The following is a 21,760-nucleotide window of genomic DNA, read 5'->3' on the forward strand; positions in this document are numbered from 1 at the left end:
TACATACGCAATTTTGCATTCACTCGGCTGCGCTGCGCTTCGGCTCGCAACTGCAACTATTGCTCGTAAGAAAATAGACACTTTTAATCCTTATAATATACTATTATTATATTATCACGTGAGTATATTGAAAAGTATCACAAGATGGCAGCAGCAATAACTGTGCATCTTCCACACTGGTTGTTATAGCAACGGCTTACTCTTTTGTCCTCTAGTATCCCTGATAGGGGTGTTCTGTATACTAAATCTGACGTATAAATTACAATAGCGGGTATACTGTTTTTAATAAGGGATTGAGAGAAATGCAAAAAGGTTTATATAAGAGCGACTATAATGAAATTTTTGTGGGTTAAGTTTAAATATAAAAACGTTTGTTTTATTTGGATTATTTCATAAGCAATTTAATGTTACAAATTAATTTTTCCGCTGATATAATTAGAAAGTTGTGTGTTCTGATTCTTAGATTTAATAGAATCGCACTTGGATTTAGAATTATCATCATCAAACAACAAAAAAAAAATTAACACACTAATAGTAAGATATACATTTTATTTTATGTATATTTTATAATCGTTTTCTCGATATAATGAAAACACATTTCCAAAAACCAATAAAAATAATTTCAATGTTAACTTTTATTCCCTTTTTATCCCCATTTTCTGCCGCACTGTCCTGTAACCCCTGCTATTCTCTTTTCATAGGGTCGCATCTGTCAATTTTTCAACGCGAGTTCCAGTTTAGTGTCCATTGCGGCCTTAGTTTAAGTATTAGTTTGTATATATTTCTGTGGTTTTAATTCTATTCTAATAACATTTTACAACCGGCGTGAAAGTTTGTGATAGTGAAATTATTCAGTGCAATTCAGAAATGTTTGTCGAGAAATGAAAGGTACCCAATCAAATATTTCATTGATAACAAAACAAATACTTTTATAGTTTGTTTTAATTGTTAAATGAAACATATTGAATACATATTGTTATACAAATTATCGAATTATTCAACATAGAGTTTGAAAAGTGAGGTTATAATTGGAAAATCAGTTACTTTATTTTATTCAACCCAAACAAATTGATTAATATACATGAATATGTATAGTTTTTTATTAAAAATTACTGATTTATCATTTAAACATATCATTTAGGCAAGTTTTTGTTAGAAATCACACTTTTTGTGCTATAATTTGTTTTTTTCATTGGTATTGCATTATATACGTGCTACATGATGTAGATGAGATATTAAGGATGAAAAAATAATAAATAAAGTATCTTACAATAGTTTTTTGGTTGAATTTTTGAATACTAATACAAAAATACAGTGTTACTTGACAGTAAGAAAAATATAAATTTTTAATCGTTTTTTATTCTTTACCAGTATTTTCACTTAATGTTAAGACACTTTTTCTTATTCATATCTATATGTCTATAGGAAAATCATAATTTTCATTAATTTGTTGATATTGAAATGTTTTTTTTTTCTAATTATGAAGTAGTATTTGTGGATATTTTCAGTGATAGTATTACAACAGCCTACCAAAATGTCAGGAATGACTTACAAAATTCATTAGAAGAACGAAAATATAGAATATTAAATTTTTTTATTAATATTATTTGATTTTCAACGAAATTCATACAATGAAATCATTTGATTGCGAATCATCCTCAGAAGGTGATGAATCGACTATGCACGCCATCTCGCGCGGCGTAGTTGAACATCCTCAATGGTTGAGAAGTAGTAATCCTCCTGGTTGGGCTTGGCAAGCAGCTGTAAGTGAAAAAATACGTCGTCGTATGCTACAAAGTTTATTATCATTTATTTATAGAGTAGCTCAGTGGCTGGTTCTAGTACAACTACTTTAGATCAAGTAAATTTTTCACAATTTCCACCTAATACTGAAGAAAATCAACAAATTCCCGGTAGGCGTACACCTTTAAGTACAGTCGGATTGGGAGGTTTCTATTTTCAAGGCTGCCAAACCAATCCGAATATAGTTAGCCATGGACCGCCTTCGGATGAAAATAATCCCGATCCAGGATGTTCGAATCAAGTACAAAGGTTAATATAATACGTTTATATTAATCACTTTATCAATTTTTTTAAAAATTGTAGATATCAAGAATCTCGGCTACAAAATTCCCAACAAGTTTCATCTTCAAAAGGGAAAAATAGACAAGGAAAAGCGGTTCGTTTGAATATAAATGCGAGAGAGAGAAGGAGGATGCATGATTTAAATGATGCTTTGGATGAATTGAGGTGATTTGATCGAATCGTTGTCGAAATTATCATGAAAGGATGAGTTTTTTTTTTTCAGATCTGTTATTCCGTACGCTCATTCGCCTTCGGTGAGGAAACTGTCGAAAATTGCGACATTGTTATTAGCGAAAAATTATATATTGATGCAAGCCAATGCTCTAGAAGAAATGAAAAGGATAATTTCATATTTACAGGTAAAATAAATTTCATATTCATTTAAAAAAATCATTTATATATTTATTTTTTAATATAATTCAATTATTAACCCTGAAAATGAACATTCAACTCGAAAAACAAAACATTCCATGCATATTTCTATGAAATTTATATTTAAATTGTAATGAGTGGGAGAGAGAAAGAACAAGACTCTAAACAGCAATGGTCATAATTTGTTTGACAATATTTTACTAGCGCTGTTGCCGAGTTGATCGGAAATAAAGGCAAGTGTGGTATTTTTATATTTATTTATCTAAAAAAAACTTTGTAATTCGGTTTTTTAGTAATATTTGCAGTATATTCGGTCAACTCACTACAAACAAAACAAACGAGAAATTTATTCTATACAAATCCGAGCATTTGGCAACATGGACATTATATCCTCATCTTACTTAACCCAATACAGATTAAAATAAATAATAATGAAAATTCATAAATAATCGTAAGTGAACTAAACTGATTAATCGAAAAGGCTAGAACGGAACAGAACTTCACGATTCCTATAATTGTAATTTATATTTAGCAACGTAGCAGCTGATTTATATTTTGTGGTCGTGATTATTTAATGTCATGAGTAATAATCCGATTGGGGTGCGTGTGGAATTTGAAATATAACAGCATTGCCAGATGTTTAGAAAAGTACGTGAAAATATATACTTGAAATATAGAAGGTGAAAATATTAATCGAGATTGAAATTTTCTATTTTTAAACAAACTACATGCATTTAATTTTATTGTTTATATTTCTCTTTTAATTTGAGAAAAATAATATTTTATGAAAGGAACAAAACTTCACGACTCACTCTAATAACCCGTATGATTAATTGTAATTTATATTTGGCAACATAACAAAATTTATATTTTATGGTTATTTAATGTTATGCGTACTGATCCGATTGTGGTAGGCGTGGAATTTGAAACTCAACAGCATTGCCAGATGTTAACAAATATACATAAAAAAGGTGGATTTAACGTTTTAACTTTTTTTATATAATTTCGATTTTCAATAATATTTCGAATTTAATTAAAAATTTGATGGAAAACGTGTTTTTTATATATGAAATTTCATTATTTCAAATCAATTCTCACCAACAATTAGTATAAGCAGGTAGAACTGGCAATAATGTAATAATAATAGTGGGCGTTGTGACGTATTCAATTGAAAATGAATTTTATTTCTAAAAAGGGAACTGCAGGTGCGGCAGTCGGAGCGGCTATAGTAACGCCACCTACATTCGATTTACAAGGTTTCCCAGCTGCTGCTAAATTCCTTCAACAGCAATCTCTTCAGACTGAAAATAGTAGAGCGGACGATCGAGCAGGTGGCGCTGGTTCGTCTATTTAAATAAATCGATCCATTTTGACATATTAATATACGAGGTGTAATGATTATATTACTTTTTTACAAGTAGAAGTTATAACCAAAAAACCTATCCGAATATTTGATTTCTAGTCATTTTTTTTTAAAATTTCTTTGAGTATTTAAGCTCGACGTGTGATTTGTATAGTAAATAAAAGCAATATTATAAACAATTAGCAATACATTGTTTGATCATCAATTAAAGCTAGTCAATTAGATTATAATTAATATTTTAATCCTATAATTGATTTGAAATATGTAAAAAAAACATTTAGTAATAAATTGTGTTAAATAATCATTTGTTTTTGATTTTTTTATCATCCCAACTCTTCCTGTTTTAGTATAAAATCGATTAATCGATTGCAATCGGTTTCGATGTCGTAGAATCCATTTATCGACGTCACGGGTATCGAAAATTAATACATCCGGTTTATCCAATAATGCTGTCAATAATTGATTTACTATATCGTAAATTCCATTTTGAAACTATAAATATTATTTATTCAACTTATCACTTATCAATCTAAATTCCATCATAACGACGTTTCGGTATCATCTAATTTATCATCCCGAATAATCTTATAAAGAATATATTTTGATAGTGGAATTATCATCTCCCCTTTTGAGATAAATCAAACCCCGTAAACAGAATTGCGGAATGCGCTGTGATTAATCACCGTAACGTCTCCATTCATTTGTCAACCCCCCTAAAAATCACTTAAAATATTGCATCTTAATTTCAAATCTTCTTTTCGTTCCGGGGTATCATCATATCAACACAAATATTCGGCTGTTGTGTTCGGCATTTTCCGGTTCTACGAATCGATGTTAAATTGATATACTCCATTAGAAATATATATAACAATAAGAAATAAATATACAGAATTATAACTTATTATATTCTATGGTTACTTGTTTATTAATATACACGAATGCGTTAATTAATTATATCAATCAATGAATTATTGAACATAGTTCGATAATAGGGAACGAAATAAAAAATTTTTATATAATTTTTTATCTAAACATAAAATTCCAATGGACTATTCGTTTTATTTCGAATACCGATCTGGGCGCCAAATCAAAACGTTGGATCAGATTGCGCAATATTGTCAACGATTAACACTGAAGAGAGGGAATTCTACAGGCCATCGGGCTTGCTGACAAGGTTGCAATGAATAAGAAAGTAGTGGCTAAGATTACGAAGCATGGAAATTATTAAAAAAACATTTTTGATAATGAAAGAAAATTGATAATAGTAATAAGAAATTGATAAAAATTGTTGTAAAACAAATTTTATATACAAAATTCACTAATGACAAAAAATAAATCAAAAAGTATGACTCGTTTGACTTAACCTAAAAATAGTTTTTTTATTATAATTTCGACACGACTTATCTTATTCACATGAGATTTAGTATAGTCAGTTAGTACTATTTGATGGACGTTTTAAGAAAATTTCAAGGACATACTAACACCAGGAGTGGTTAAAAACTGAATTTTCGTTTTTTGCATTTATCTTGAAAACTAATAGAAATAAAAAAAATTAAAAGAAACATAATCTGATTGTTTTCGAATACTTCATAAAATAAAGCATATTTCGTGTCTCTATTAGAGAAAGTTATATATTATATTAATTTTTATAATAGTTTTATTTATATCACATAAAATGATAGATTACATACTAATACAGTTAAAGGTTTTTTGAGTTTTTTTTAAATTTAAATTTCTTCCTCTAAAAATCCCGAGTCCCTATGAGCATATTATTGTTATTACAAAGAAAAAAGGACGCGTATTCTTAGCCACTGCCAATTACAATATGTTTTGCGAGTTCATAGAGTAGGATATTGCCGCCTGTTTAGTCCTGCAGGACGAAACGAGCCCATCAAGTGGAAGCCAAGAAAGAGCGACCAGCAGGTATGCAGTGCTTGTGCGCGGAGGCGGCTATAATTTTAACTAAGATCGGTAAATCGGTGGTATGTCGCTTCTATCGTCTGCCGCCTTCAGTCAGTCGTCTTTTTGCCGCCTACGAACCTAGGTTACCATCGACGCCAAGAATCGCAAAAAGATAATATTATTTACGAATTTTTACGTTGTGGTTTTTTCCAGTGAAACAAAATAAATTAATTTGTGATTATTTATTGTTTTTGATAAAAGAAGATATGTACAAAAAGGTTAGTGTCTATAATTTTTATGGATTTTTTAAGTAATTCTTAATAAATAAGGTTTTGCAAAACTTTGGACAATAATTTTCAACCTCAAACATTATATAAATTAGGTATTATTATTGAAAAATTCCATATCTTAAAATTTATTTTCATGAAAGTTGACAGTTATCTCAGTGGAGTACTCTTTTATATAAAAAAATTTAATTCGAAAAATTACTATTCGTAAAATGTATCATACAACATAACTAACCTCAAAAAAATACCATAAACGAATTATATTAATTTTTTACAAGACAGTTTAAACTTGTTTAAATGCATGATACGAAACGTACTTGTTGCTACAATATATTTTTTTATCACACCCCGTATCTCAATCTCATCATTTTGGAAATTACCTCGTACCAAATCCAATACAATGCAAATTAATGTTTATAGTTACTGGGTCAGCAATTGATGTATTCTTCATTACAACAGTGAAACTTCAATATGGCGTCGACAATGTCTTTCAACACCAGTCGATTTCTAATTGAACTAAGTGTCAACGTTAATTAAAATCTCACTTCTTATAATTTACTGCAGATATAAGTGTAATTAAACACATACATACATGTAATTCGTTGACGTAATTTTCCACAATATAACACACTTGAATATACAATTTTTATTATCCGTATTATCATTAAAAATAAAAAAACTGTCATAGATTAAAACAAAGAAATAAAAGTGAGGTTAGTAACCACTGCACGTTATTAATTCTACTTTTGAAACGATGTACTATACCTATTAGTTAGGCAATACACAATGTCGCCGCGTGTAGTATTTTTCATATTAACCTACATATCTTATAAAGAATCTAAATTACGCGTGCAATTCTATTAATAATCTGCAAACACGATCCATTTTATAATAAGATTTTGTACACAAACATTTTTTGTGCGTGTATAACGCATTCATAAATATTTCAATTTTCAGTTGAATAATACTAGGGATTTCGATAATGAGAAAAACGCGCGCAAGCGCATCGTTTGATTTAAACTCGTGAAATGAACGCTGCTGATTATGGAGTAGTATTAACGTTGTCAATTCATACACGAATGGAAATATAGATGGCATATTCTATTCAGTAATATTTATAGAAAACAGATTTAATACAATACCACTATTAATAAATATTAATAGGAAGTTTCTATTGAGTATTTGATAAAATAGATTTTTATGAGAGACATTTGTGGTTATATTCTTTAAATATGATAAAACTAAACAGTTTGGCAACACAGCAACGGTAAAATAAGGTTACTGTGTCCTAGATTGAATATAGCAACGCTACGTCCGTCAGCGTTCATTATTATTTGACAAATACTTTACGATGATTCTAGTCAAGAAAAGTAGTAAATAATGATTTTGCGGTATGTAAATACAATCGTTTTGTTAAAACTTTTGCCGAGCTGTTTTAATCAATACAAAGCCTAATTTGACATGTAACTAGTCATTCAATGTTGGGTTTAGAAAAAAAAAACGATAATAGCGCTTAGAGTCGTTCCGATCCTGTCACGGATAAACCAAAGAAAAGAGTAGAAGCTGATTAATAATTTTCAGTATTAATAAAATTGTAACCAAATAATCAGGTCAATATTCCCGCGTTTCACGAAGATACCCGACTTTATACGAACGAAATTTTTATAGTAATGAATTTTAAATAATCAAAGGTTCCATGTTAACATCGATTTTAAAGTTTTATTATTTAAATTCCAGTTGAAACTAGCAAACAAATTATATTTAATTACTATTTAGACTAATTAACGAGTTTATAGATTCAAATGTCATAATTTCATAGGAATTCGATTATATTTTAATCATTTGACATGTTGCCAAATTTCATAAAATATAGTTTGTTGTAATTACGTTTTATTGACTAAAAATTCCAAATTAATAAAACAATCGGTCATACTATCAATAATAATATGTCACTATAATCAAGCAGTTGATCTTTTATTACATTATCATATTTAATGAATAATAATTATTGACAAAATTACTTACAAACGGATTTAACATCAAAATTTTTCAATTTCAATATATTAAATACTGGTAAAATAAGTGAAATCTCATTATTTTTAACGATAATAATTATGATTCAGGTTTAAGTGACTTTTACGATTTCTGACAACACCGCCCATAAGTTATGGCGTCTGTGCATCGCCGTTGTTGTCGTAGCAACGCTTGTCGTCCCTGGCAACGGCTCCACACATTGATTTCACGTATAGACGAAATATATTGCATTGCAGTCATGGAGGGGCAAAAACAAATGGTAGAGGGGAGATATTCATTTTATCCCCCACTATTTAACCAGACTTCTTTGTGCACTACTTTTATGAATCTGTTCTTTTTGGTTTTGTTTTTTGTTTTGTTAACGCTTCAGAAACCGCGCGCACAACGGATCGGCTGAGAAGATTTGAATTGTTTCTCTTTGATTTCGTGAAAAAAGTTTATTTCGATAAAGTTATAAGGGTGTATAAATAAATACGAAGGGAAGGGGTAGTTTTTGGTCCTAACCATATAGTAATTAGTATTTTTTAGAATAATATTGTTATTTAGTAATTTGATAATTTCGAATTGTTGCTTTTCTTAATTAAAAAAGCAAATTTTGAAAATTAACTCACAATTTTTCGAAAACAAGTTTCTAGTTTAAGAGTTTTGACCTTGTATATTGTTTAAGTTACTCTTCCAGGCAGAAAAATTTCGTATATTCATAAAATAAAGCTGTCGATATTTGTGAAGAAGTAATGACAAGATGACGTCATGAAGCAAACACTACTTTTCATATCCGCCCCGTATACATCCGACTGTGTAATACCATAACTGATATCTATCATTACACCCCGTTTTATTATTAATTTACCCATGAAATTTGTAGGTTTATTAACATCCACTTATTGCCAGATTTGTTTATTTTTAAAACTCTTATCATAATTATTCAAAACCTAACCTCCCTTTGTAGATTTTTGTGTACCAATTCTATGCTGATGATTCGATAGAATTCGTAGTGGGTTCGTTTTTATACCTGTTTTATTGATTAACCCTAAACCCCTTTAAAATGGAATATTATTCAGGGAAGTTCATTCAGCTAAACGATTTGGAAAGTGTGCTTTTGTACATTTGGATAACAGGGAATGTAACTTCCTAAACTGGAAAATGAAAAAATTGTTCATGATAACATGTTTGAACTTTCTCTCCATAATTATATTTTTGTTTTAGAAATTATTTTATTGTATTAATAATTTGACTTAACTTTTATTACTTGTATTATATTCCTCGGTAGTATAGTGGTCAGTATCCCCGCCTGTCACGCGGGAGACCGGGGTTCGATTCCCCGCCGGGGAGTAAAGTTTTTTATTTTTATCTAATTTTTATTTAATTACGTATTATGTTGTAAGTACAAGATAGTAGAAAAAAATCTCTTTAATTTTACACTTAATTACTTGGTTAGGTAACTTTGGTACATTTCAGAATCGCTTTGGAAAAATTTAAACTGGGAAAATCTGCAAAGAAATTGGATATTTCACTAATCTATTAATTAATTGGAATGAGTACATTTCAAACAATTGGAAATAATCGATTATTCTTTACTTGTAACTCGATTTTTATTCACTAATCAATTATTTTTAAAACTCTTGTAATAAAGAGATAGAATTAGAGGTGGGAATTAATTTCACGCCAATTTATTTATAACGAAGGAAGTATTTTGAATAATAAATTAATCCAAATTCTGTTCTATTTTTTTTTAAAAAGCAGCCATACAATTTTGTGTTTTGGGTAATTAAAAATTTGACGTTTTCTTAAAGATTGTTGACTATACCATTTAATCTGCATCTCCATATTTTAATGTAAATTACATATTATAAATTACGAAATTTGATTTTTGCCTAATTTTGGAACAATAATATTAATATTGATCTATTTGTCATGTATAATAATTATCCATTAAAAAAATTATAGTGAGGATTGGTCTACTTCCATCTACATATATTATTTTTAATTTATTAAAAATGCAGCCACTCAGACTGTTTCCGACCCATACCTTGAGTGCTCAACACTCAAGTGAACGATCATCGTTTAACAACACAGCAAATATAAAATATTCGCAATATGTTTGCCTCACGCTCAGAGTCCGAAACTATGTCTCGTCATCATGGTTGCGATAACTCTACATTTGAGTAGAGAGTATGCGAAGATCTACTACAGAAATGATCCTGTGAAGTATGATCTTAACTACATCAACAAAAAACTCAATATTCAAAATCATTTGTAGAAATTAGGCGTAGACGACGTAAGTCGCGACATCTACTTACGAGTAGATTAACTTAACATTAGATTTATATTCTTACGTTTTGTACAAATTTCTAGAATTATAGATATAAAATTCGTTATTATTAGTCTTTCTAGAATATCACTTGATTAGAAATTATATTTTACTTCATGTTTATATAACAATATTTATTTTTACACAAGTAACATATTTCTCTGAAGTTAATACCGTTTTTACTCTATTTATGTTTGGAAATAGCATTTTTCGTATCAATTTTAATTCAACTATTTACAAGTAACAAGTTATTTAAAGTTGAGAAACAGATTATTAAATTACATGACGTGATTCTCAAAACGATTTCTGTTTTTTTATATCGAAAAGTTCTAGTCTTTTCATTTCGTTTTCATACATATTTGTGAATAAGATTGATTATAGATTTATATCTGTAAGTCGAATATGATTCTTGTCGTAATACAGTTTATGATTCATAACCTTGAATTTATTAGCAATTTCGTCACATGTTGTCTTTGTTTATACAGATTTTATTTTAGTTTATTTAGAATTTCATTTTCAAGATTCTTTAGTAATCTAATGTTTAGGTAGGTATATAAATAAGCAAAAAGTATTGCCAAAGATGAATTATAAATTTTTAAATTAAAATAATATAACTATTTATAAAAAAATAGCTAGAATTGTTGATATAGAGTGTGCTTTTGGCTATAAATTCAAATAAAGGGATGTGTATGTCTTGTTTTTATGTATGTCTCATACGGGGGAAATTCGAAAATATTTTTGCGTATGTTATGTTACGTACTTGAATTTAATTATCACAATAACATACGTTAAATTTTCTTCCTTTCTTTTAATTATTTTTTTATTCAGTCTTTCTGGTTTTTTTAACCCATTTTTTTCTATTCATTAATAGTTTGAATTTGATTTAAAAAATGAATTATTTCGAAGATTTTGTTTACTTGTAATTCCAATATTCGTTAGTGATTTATTTTTATTTATACGGGGTGATATTTTTTCATTATCATTCACAATAATAGAAAATTTACATAAAATCGACATCGATAAAATGTCGAAATCTTTTCCTTGGCAGTGAAAATTTCTAACCTCAAAATGTATTTTTGACATTTACAAATAAAAAAATGTTGGTAATTTGAATATAATTTTAATAATTATTTAAAAATAGTGAATGACCAAAATATGTCATTACATTATTTAAATGAGAAAGATATTTTATATAAATATATAATCATCTCTCTCTCTCGGGTATATTGAAATCGTAATTTGAATTACGTATACATCGATAGATGGCGCTTATGTTGAAAACACATATATTTGAAACATTTTCATGTATACCAGGGAGAAGGTAGAGAAATCATACTTACCTGGCGTATAGGTTGACCGTGATCAACAATGCGGTTCCCCGGGTCGATGCTTTTTCATTGCACTTTAGTTTTGGCTGACACCTGCGATTGCCCCTAATGTGGACAACTCCCGGTGTACATCAAGCTAACATAATTAATTATTCTTCTTCAAATATATAGTTTGATACGAAATTTCAATGTCTATTGATTTATTTTATATTTATTTATTATTATTATTTATTTTGTTTTCTCGCTGAATACTTCTGTTGTAACAAAATTTATTGACCGTATCTGGTAACAGAGTACGTTATTGTTGATTAACGGCAGTTATCTCTGGACCAAGCGTTTTATCACTGATTTTGTAGGCTATAAAAAACATTCTTACTTTAACCTCACTCTATTCCTGCTCGCCTGATACAAACTATTGCTATTAAATATTTATATATATATATATATATATATATATATATATATATATATATATATATATTTATAATAAATTGTTTGTGATATGAACAAATTGACATCGCTATCAACTTAATATAAATTTGTTTTCATATGAAAATTTATGAACACTCTATTAGCAATTTTATTTATTATTTAAAATGTTAAAATGTGTACATTTAAATAATCAAGTGGGTTGTTAAATTTTTATTTTTGCTTATAAATACGTAAAAATGGTTACCAAAGAACTCATTGTGAGTAAATTTATAGAATAATTTCACTCAAATTGTTGGCCGAAATCATATATTCCAAATATATTAAAAAGATTCGATACAAAAAAATAGAAACTTATAAAAAATTAGATTTTATATTTTTAAAAAATATATATCAGAGACTTGGCAACAATGGTATGATCTCACCCATAGAGATATTACAGATAAAGTAGACATACTCTAACCATATTTCGGACTAAAAGGAGATATGCTCTCTGAAAAAAAAACGAAAGAATAGTTTACATATTGCTGTCTTTGTTGGGCGAATTATAATCACATATGTGAAGTATGTAACGAAAGAGAGAAATACAAATATATAAACTATTCTATTTATAATCACAACCCGTCTTCACCTTTATGCAGATTTTACTCTGTTTACTTTTTTGTACCACGTGTATTCTTATTTTTGGTTTCCACATCTCGTCAAAAATCTGGTGAAATATAGCTTTAAAAGACTATTATTTCTTTTAATTCTGTGACTGATAAATATCATATATATATATATATATATATATATATATATATATATATATATATATACAGTTATTCATTTCGCAAAATATATTCTTAATATCTAATCCATCTTATTTATGATAACATAGATAAACCTGTTCATCTTCATTAATACAACCACCCGCGTATTCCCTTTGTACGATCTTTATTCAGACCGAAACTATTTCTGAAAATAATGAATTCAAAATATTGTACGAAATCCATAACTAAATTTACTAGCTCATCTCTACCTGACGTAGCGTGCCCTACCATCTCTAAATTTATACACGACAAAATTCCACTTCGAGCAAGCCGTTCAGTGAACAAACGTCATCATCCAACGTTGTCGGTTGTAAAAAGTTAATTCTTTATTTCAAAAACTTATTTTCTATACAAACTAAACTGAACGAAATGAACATTGCACTTTTTATATTTAATAATTAGAGATTATTATGAGTAATAATATAATATTAAGAATTTTTAAGAAACGTTTGTGTCTATATTTTGAATATTTAAAATATTGAAATATAGTGAGTGTAGTATATTTGAAGCATGAAAGGAAAAATTTTTCAATATCTTATCGTAGTTTATTAGATTCGAATTAAACATCGGCAACGTGCTCACCAACTAAATTCTACATCGAGTAAGGACGCTTGCGCGACCAAGAGGTTTCTCAACGTACTCTGGATGTTTAGTCCACAAGTTAAAAGTGCCGCTTTCAGTATTCATACATTTGGTACAATGAACTTATTTATTTTAAATAATAACGTCAAATGTACCAAAAAAGGTCAAATAATAACATATCAATACGGGGTTGTAAAATAAACATCGGCATAGTAACAACAAAACAGCTTTTAAATTGTTTGTGACGTATCTAAATTGTGCTTCTATAAATATAAGTTGTACAAAGTGACTCAAAAACAATTTGTATACAACTTATTTATATTGTTTTTTGTTGTGGAACAGTGTGTTGTACGAGAGACTTGACAGTGGTGGGGCGTAAACGGTTTTTTAAGGTGAATATCTAGATTTTTTTTTTATTTGAACGTAAAAGTAGTTCTGAAAATATCGGTAGAAAGTAGGATAAAACATTCACTTTGAGTGGTGAAAATCGACTTTTTTCTTTTATTTAGAACGCTCACATTAATTTTATTTAATAAAATTCGATTATAAATTGCTCCAATTGCGGAAAAATAATTTACATTATGTCCATCAAATCTCTATTGTAGATTAAATAGTGGATATTTCTAGTTGGTTATAGGACTTTTATATGAATGTGTTTAAATTAAATCATTGAAAAAAATTATTTTGTACATTATTTAATGACGAAAAACTTTGAGTTTTGTACAAAAAAATTGTTGATTAATAATTTTGTATAAATGTTATTCTTCATCTAATAAGATAAAAATTATAGCAAATCAATTTATAACGTTAATTTTCTCCATAAACGAGAGTAAAGTAAATTAAATATTCAAATTTAAAATAAAAATCTAGAAAACACTCTGTACTAATAAGTTCACAACATGCGCTCATTTAGACAGAACTAAAATTTATATGCGCATAACTTCAGATTCGACAATTAAAATGTGTTAGGTTATGTTTTAATTAGATGTTCTAAATTTTCATATTCTTATGATTTTGAATACTGAATTTTTTGCACAAGAAATATAATTATTATAATATATCTGCTATTATATAATTTAATGACTTTCGATCTAGGTTATTATACATCCCAAGGTCATAATAGGTTTTTTTTTCGTATTTTACTACACAATAAAGTTATCTTCAATTAGTTTGTAAAATTCATACCACCCAACTGCAATTTCAATATTAAAAATTTATAATTTAAAGCAAAAATTCGTATACATAATGGAAAATTTTTAAGCTCTTTTCGATATATAAAATAATGTGAACATATTTACTCACAGTACTTAATAAATGAATGGAGTCAATAAAAACTTTATAATAATTCGGTTTCTCGTTCAAGGTTAAGCGTTTTATGTCGTCATTGCCAAAAAGTTTCACAGACACTCGTAAACAAAAATATGATTGTAGGTGTGATTTTGATCTCGATCTGAACGAATAATTTACTAATAAGAACCTATTGTTTGAATGTATCTAATTATTCTACGTCAATCTCTATATACCAACGTGGTTAGGTTTGTTTAATAAAAATAATATTATTTAGGAAAAATTTTGTTTATTAAGTTGACTAATTTTTCTACGTATCGGTGGTATATAATCATATTTTGACGTAAACGTTAGTTCTATACATATAAATATGTTTAAATGAGTTATTAGTTTTAATTTTCATATTAGGCTAAAACTTTCGATAATTTCTTAACTGAACCTTGTATCTATTGCCTCGTATTTTAGTGATCACAACTATTCACCTCGTATAACAAAATACCAAAAAAATTTATTATAAATGCTTATGAATAATATAATATTTGTAAAAGATAACTCCACTGTCTATGAAAACATTCAATTTACCCTCGTATATTTCATGAGTTTATTTTGAGGCTCAATTAACCTGTACTATTTAAGAAACGAAAGAACGTCACGTTTTCGACGTCACATCTATATTTGAGTCATCTGGAAAACTTGTTAACACCCATTTGAATAATTATGTCATTGTTATTAAAATAAAATTGTAAACGTTGTTTAATATGAAATGACTCGTCAAAAGTAAAATATTTGTTCAATCGTTAGGAAACGGAAATACTAATAATACCATGGAACACAAAAATGATTAATAACATCTTGAAAATGGTAAAAGATTTTATATAGATGTAGTATTTACATTGTTGTCATATCTCTCGTTTTTAATGAATTATACAAATTTACTATTTCAAATTCATTTTTATTATGTATTTTCAAGAACACTTCAATTTATAATTTCTTTGATAGACGTTTTCGAACGCTATAATATTGGAAACATACTGTATATACTAAAAAATCCTAACGAAAACAAATTTCATAGTAAAGTTTATGGTGGGTAGATATGTCGTAACCACCTTTGTTTTGAATTTTAGTATTACTTACCAAGATGGCTTCTGTTCAACCTATGTTTGTAGAGACTAACAACAGATGGCGTTTCGAAACATATTTAAATTTTTGATTATTTTGATTAAAAACTTTCTCTACATCGAATTGTATTGAAAACGCTTTAATTCCTAACCTTGTTAATAACAAAAATATTATGATTCTATCAAAATCGCCGTTATAAAAAGGAGGGTTGACATACTTATTTTTAACCTAAAAATAACATTTAGAATTGAACATAGTTTGTAAGGTTTACATTTTGAGCATGGTTAAAACTTTTTTAATAGTTTTTTATGTAAATAAAATGCATTTATAAGAAAATTTATTGTTTATAATGTGTTTTAATGATTATTAACATAAATATATTCTATAAACACACACACACACACACACACACACACACACACACACACACACACACACACACACATACACACACACATATATATATATATATATATATATATATATATATATATATATATTGAAATTGGATATATTAGTGGTATTTGATCGTTTGTTGGATAATCAGTTAATTTACTTTAATTGAATCAGATTTTTAAAGATTTTCAGTTAAATTATTAGCGCAACTTTGAGATATAATTAATAATAGTGAGGTAACGATAGTTTATTAAAAATTACGAAATATCTAATTTTAACTTAAGATTTAACTAATGCGCTGTAAATAGGTCCCAGTGATTTGTCTTTTTTTCAGTATAGTACAAGGTCATAGTATCAGCATTCATTACGAATAACAATTTCTATATTTTACGCCAGCTAGTGTACACATCCCGTACTAGACATATACAGATTGTCACAAAATAAGTATTATTAAAATTAATTTCAGAAAACTATGGAATTGAAGGACCTTCACAAAAAAATTTCGAAATTATCAAATGGGATCTAACAGTTCGACGACCATGGCTTCATCATTATCACCAATTTCATCAGACATGTCGTACCAAATCGGTACGAACGAATCATCGAAATCAACCATCGACCAACTACTCATCGCAACCGACCAAAATTTAGAAGGCATCGAACAGCCTTCGAGTACAAATATTGAAGAGCCGAAATCAAACAATAATCAAGCTATAGATTATAAAAATGAAGACGAGGAAGATTCTGCGACGGAAAGTCTCCCACCAACTGAAGAACCCCATGACCGATCGGACGGATCAGATTCCGGACTCGGTTCGGAGCTGAACGAAGAACGGCCCTTAGAAACGACCGCGAATATAGAAAATTTCCACGAAACTTCATTTTTGTGCAATGCGCAGTTCGAGGAATTCGCTAGACAAGTGACTTCATCGGGCGTGAACGTTTTAAGCGAACCGCAATCGCAAAAGAAAGAAATAAAAAGCAATCTCAAACGTAAATTATGCACCGAAGAACAAATCGAAGAACCGGAAGCGAAAAAAAGAAAAGGCATCACCTTCGACAGCGTCACCGTCTTTTATTTCCCCCGAGCTCAAGGTTTCACTTGCGTACCTTCCCAAGGAGGGTCCACTTTAGGCATGGGCGCTTCCCATACCTACGTCAAGAAATTCTCCATAGCAGAACACGCGGTAGAACAAAGAAGAATCCACAGACAGCTCCTCCAGCAGCTCAGATCAGAACGGAACCTTTCCGTCGGCGCGGCCACCTCTAGCGAGGAATCCGACAGCGAAGACGAAGCGAGCGAAACCTCCGACACCGAAATGGATCCGGATAATTATTATTTCCTCCAACCAGTGCCTACTAGACAGAGGAGAGCCTTGTTGAGAGCCGCTGGTGTGCGCAAAATTGATTCCGTGGAAAAAGACGAATGTAAAAATATTAGAACGTCTCGGGAATTTTGCGGATGCGGATGTAAAGGTTATTGCGATCCGGATACTTGTTCTTGTAGCCAAGCGGGAATCAAATGTCAAGTTGACAGACTTAATTTTCCTTGTGGGTGTTCCAGAGATAATTGTGGCAATTCCAGCGGCAGGATTGAATTTAATCCGGTAAGAGTGAGGACGCATTTCATTCATACGCTTATGAGGTGAGTAGTCTACTTTTAACATTGTTTATTTCATCATATTTGCAGGAAATTTTTTTTTCACTTAGTTATCGTTATTCGTTGTCTCCCATCTCTATTCTTTTAACTGCGTACGCCAGCGGTAGACATAAAATTCCTGTTCTCATATTAGAATGAGATACAAACAAAGTTACAGTAAAGCTAGAATGAGATACACAAAAAGTTATGCTATCTAGACTATGGATACATTAAAAGTATCAACCTCCAAGCCTATCATAAAGCGTTGGGCGGAGCCTAATTGGCGCCAAGTTTAATTTGTTACCCGCCTAATTTAAATTGAATTTTTATATTTATTAACACACAACTTACTTTTGGATGTTATAGAACTGTAAAAAGATGAATTCTATTTCAATTATATTTCTTCAGTACAGATTGCAAACTTTTTGACGTAGAAAATATTCTACAAAAATTTCGGAAACTTTATCTATGACCAATTAGACATCAATATTTACTGTACTTATTTTGATAGCAATTTCTTTGTGAACTCTTAGTGACTTAACCTAACCTAAACATGAAATATAAAACAAATTTATTTGTTCAGTTTGTCCAAATCTAACAAAATATGTATAAAAGGTCATTAAGAAAGTTTTCGAAATTTTTGGCGACCATCCATTTTCTACGTAGAAAAAGTCAAAATCTGCACTGTAGAAATGAGACTGAAGTTGAATTTTTATTTTTACAGTTTAATAATATCCAAAAACATGTTAAATGTTAATATACATTTTAAATTAGGCGGGTAACAATTTAATCTTGGCGCCAATTAGGCCCCGCCCAACTAGTTATAATAGGCTAGAGGTCATTATTTTTAATGGATCCTCATTTTAAGAGGGATCATATATAATAATTAAAGGAAAAGCCCATGAGAGTCAGTTGTCTAGAAGATCTGAGAATTTATTCCTTAAGATAACTTTATATCGTTAACGTCTATCTGTGATATAAAATTTTTCATCTAATCTACGGGGACTGTTTTATTCTGACTAATACCCTAGACAAGACAAATTAAGTTAGAACTCTACATATTTGTGTGTTATTTTGATTAAAGGTTAGAATTAGAAAAGGAAAAAGAATGCAAAACTGAAAATAAAATGGTTCGGGTTCAACAAAATTGGATGGATAACGAAAGATTATCATCCACGCCTGCACAAGACCAAGCTACTTCTAAAAACCCCGTTAGCAAATATAACAGTAGTTTATTAAGGGATGTTACTTTATCTGCAAACGTGGAAGCTGAAAATTGTGTCCATACAGGGAGATTCACGAATTTACACTACGGAGCACCGGGGGAAGGACCCGGGAATCATCTACCAGATCGAGGTGATTCTTTGGACCTTTATACTTTCAGGTAATTTGATAAAAAATTATGTTTTTTAAATATTTTCAAATAGTTGATTAAAAAATTTAAGTTTTCTTAAATTTTGTTAAATTAGTATTTTTTTTAAACCTTGTATATTATCATTGGTTTATTTCTGGGCGATTTATGACTTTTTCAAAAAAAATGTATCAGGACCGGATTATATTACGGTTTCAGAGGAAAAAAAATTATAACAAAAATGGCATCAAAAAACACGTGGAAATTTTAAGAATCTTAGATCTACCACAAGATGACGTATTATGCAATTGGGTAGTTCTTTTTGTACGATATTCGAAGTCTTTAATTAATTTTGAACATTTTTCATTTTTAGTCTATCTCTTCAAATAAGATGTGAGGGAGAGTAGAAATCATGTTACGAAAAAATGCCTGTCCAGTTCTGTACAGTCGATTTTTAGAAACTTGATGTTGTTCGAAAGATCTTTTATCAAGAAATACAAAATGTATTAATTCCAAGCAATTTAATTAGCAATATGAATGCTTGACAAATTTGAATATAAGCATAAAATATTGAGGACGACTTTTAAAATTAAACTAAATTAACTTCAAAGTAGCGAAAATCGCATGTCGATATCTTTTTTTTGTTCCGAGATATCTTAAAAAATGTGTAAACGGCAAGAATTTAAAAAAAAATAAAAAAACATGCTTTTATTTATTTTAATGTTACTTTAGATTATTTTTGGAAGACATACTTGATATTTTATGATTATATTTAAGTTTGTGAAGAAAAATCACGATATTTAAAATATATGGAACATGCCCTCTAGAATTAAGATTGCTAATTAAATTACGTAGAATTTACATACTTTGTATTGATGAACACAAGCTCTTCCAAACAACATCAAGTTTAGAAAAATCGGATAAGCATAACCAAGCATTTTTTCATAACATGATTCCCACTCTCCCCCCTCTTATTTGAAGAGATAGACTAAAACTTGTAGAATGAAAAATGCGCAGGATTTGTTGAAGAATTCGATTTTTGTATAAAAAGTGCCACTTAATTGGATAAATTTTCAAAAAATTGTGAAAATAATTCCCTGTGATTATCGGAGAAATATTTTCATTGTGTCAATTCTCGAAATATTATTTTTATTACAGAGAAAATTGTTACGGCGAAGAATCTAACCAAGAAGAACGAAAACAGTCTTTTCATAATCAATCTTTCCATTTTTCTAACGTCGGTTTCGGCAACTACGTCCCTGGCCATCAGAATCAATACCCCCAACCATATCAACAGAGCTTTAGCGATTTCCCTCCGATATTCAGCGCCCCCTACTCAGGTATGTACGTGCCGGAATTCAACCAGAAACCCGTAGATGTCGCCTTTCAACAAAATTACGAAAATTTCAAAGCCCATAATGTTCCGGAAAGCAAAGAAAATCAATACACCAATTTGAATGCGGTCAGCGGGGGAAATACCAAAATTGAATCTTTTTCCGATTTGTTGAACGGAAGATATAATAGTTATCCGAGCTACGAGGGGGAGTTCAATGGTAATTTGAATTTGGATAGTCCCGTAGTAGAGAAAAACGGGGAAAATTCGACCAACGGCAGCGCTACCGAGGAATGCGATGAAAATTTCGGGGAAATTATTAAAAAATCCATGGTAGAAACTGTTTCAGCATAATATTAATGTTTAAAATACTATAAATATATTATTATTATTAATTATTTTATTCCATATTAAATATTATTACTATTGAATTGTAAATGATTTATATATAAAATGTAGAAAATTATTAGAGAAAAAGTGTTTTAATAAATGTTGTGAAAAAAATTTGGTTTTTCATTTATCTCAATAAAAAAAATTCGATATAAAATACTGTTTCCGATAAAAAATAAAAACAGTGGCAACACCGCGGAACTACATCAGTGATCGAATGCAATGGGTAAATGATTGTATGATTCCATTAAAATACAAGAAGAAGCATTCAAATTAGAAATTAAAATTACTTCGAGGAAAAAAATCATTTCATTTATATTCTTTTTCACGTATTTGTTACACAAAAACCTAACTTATCACATTGTTACTTCAGAAAAAAAGTCCCTGTCAAAAAAATGCTTGTTAATACTATTTTAATCAATATGATAACCCTCTATGGGGGACTAAAAGACAGTTGTCAGTTTGAAAAAAGAAGAAGAATGATAGATGCGCAGGATAAATAGAAATAATATAAATATTCATAAACGAAATTATCTAAGTGTAATATATTTTGTAAATAAAAGTCAATTATTTATTATTCATATCCAAAAAGAGTACATATTTTGAAACATAGTACGCTCTTGGTATCAAAACAACGGAATAGGTAATAAACGCATAGAAAATTTTCCATTATAGCGTTTACTTTTATAACCAAATAGTACAAGTAAAAAACAAACAACAAGTGGAAAATAATATATTAT

The 21,760-nt window shown here is 29.2% G+C and overlaps 2 protein-coding genes and 2 non-coding genes across 5 annotated transcripts; 3 read left to right on the forward strand and 1 right to left on the reverse strand.

Annotated features, from left to right (window-relative positions):
- The first annotated feature begins 705 nt into the window (after positions 1–705).
- On the forward strand, positions 706–4,122 carry LOC130444006 (uncharacterized). The gene is made up of 6 exons (XM_056778957.1): positions 706–888; positions 1,509–1,763; positions 1,820–2,052; positions 2,107–2,250; positions 2,309–2,444; positions 3,653–4,122. The coding sequence occupies exons 2-6, from the start codon at positions 1,632–1,634 to the stop codon at positions 3,809–3,811; spliced, it is 804 nt and encodes a 267-aa protein (XP_056634935.1). The 5' UTR covers positions 706–888; positions 1,509–1,631; the 3' UTR covers positions 3,812–4,122.
- A 1,573-nt stretch (positions 4,123–5,695) lies between these two features.
- On the forward strand, positions 5,696–21,134 carry LOC130444439 (cysteine/serine-rich nuclear protein 1). 2 transcript variants are annotated; one of them, XM_056779563.1, is made up of 4 exons: positions 5,696–6,000; positions 16,774–17,952; positions 19,031–19,330; positions 20,456–21,123. In XM_056779563.1, the coding sequence occupies exons 2-4, from the start codon at positions 16,823–16,825 to the stop codon at positions 20,982–20,984; spliced, it is 1,959 nt and encodes a 652-aa protein (XP_056635541.1). In that variant the 5' UTR covers positions 5,696–6,000; positions 16,774–16,822; the 3' UTR covers positions 20,985–21,123. The 2 variants fall into 2 exon arrangements, with proteins under 2 accessions (XP_056635541.1, XP_056635539.1); XM_056779561.1 differs by lacking the exon at positions 5,696–6,000 and adding an exon at positions 13,542–13,897 and having other exon boundaries at positions 20,456–21,134.
- Trnad-guc (transfer RNA aspartic acid (anticodon GUC)) lies at positions 9,304–9,375 on the forward strand. Its single transcript has one exon. It is a non-coding gene; the product is annotated as a tRNA-Asp (tRNA).
- On the reverse strand, positions 10,046–10,261 carry LOC130444777 (small nucleolar RNA U3). Its single transcript, XR_008909993.1, has one exon. It is a non-coding gene; the product is annotated as a small nucleolar RNA U3 (small nucleolar RNA).
- Positions 21,135–21,760: the final 626 nt, after the last annotated feature.

Source organism: Diorhabda sublineata, chromosome 5 (genome assembly GCF_026230105.1).
Source record: "Diorhabda sublineata isolate icDioSubl1.1 chromosome 5, icDioSubl1.1, whole genome shotgun sequence".
Classification (NCBI taxonomy): domain Eukaryota; kingdom Metazoa; phylum Arthropoda; class Insecta; order Coleoptera; family Chrysomelidae; genus Diorhabda; species Diorhabda sublineata.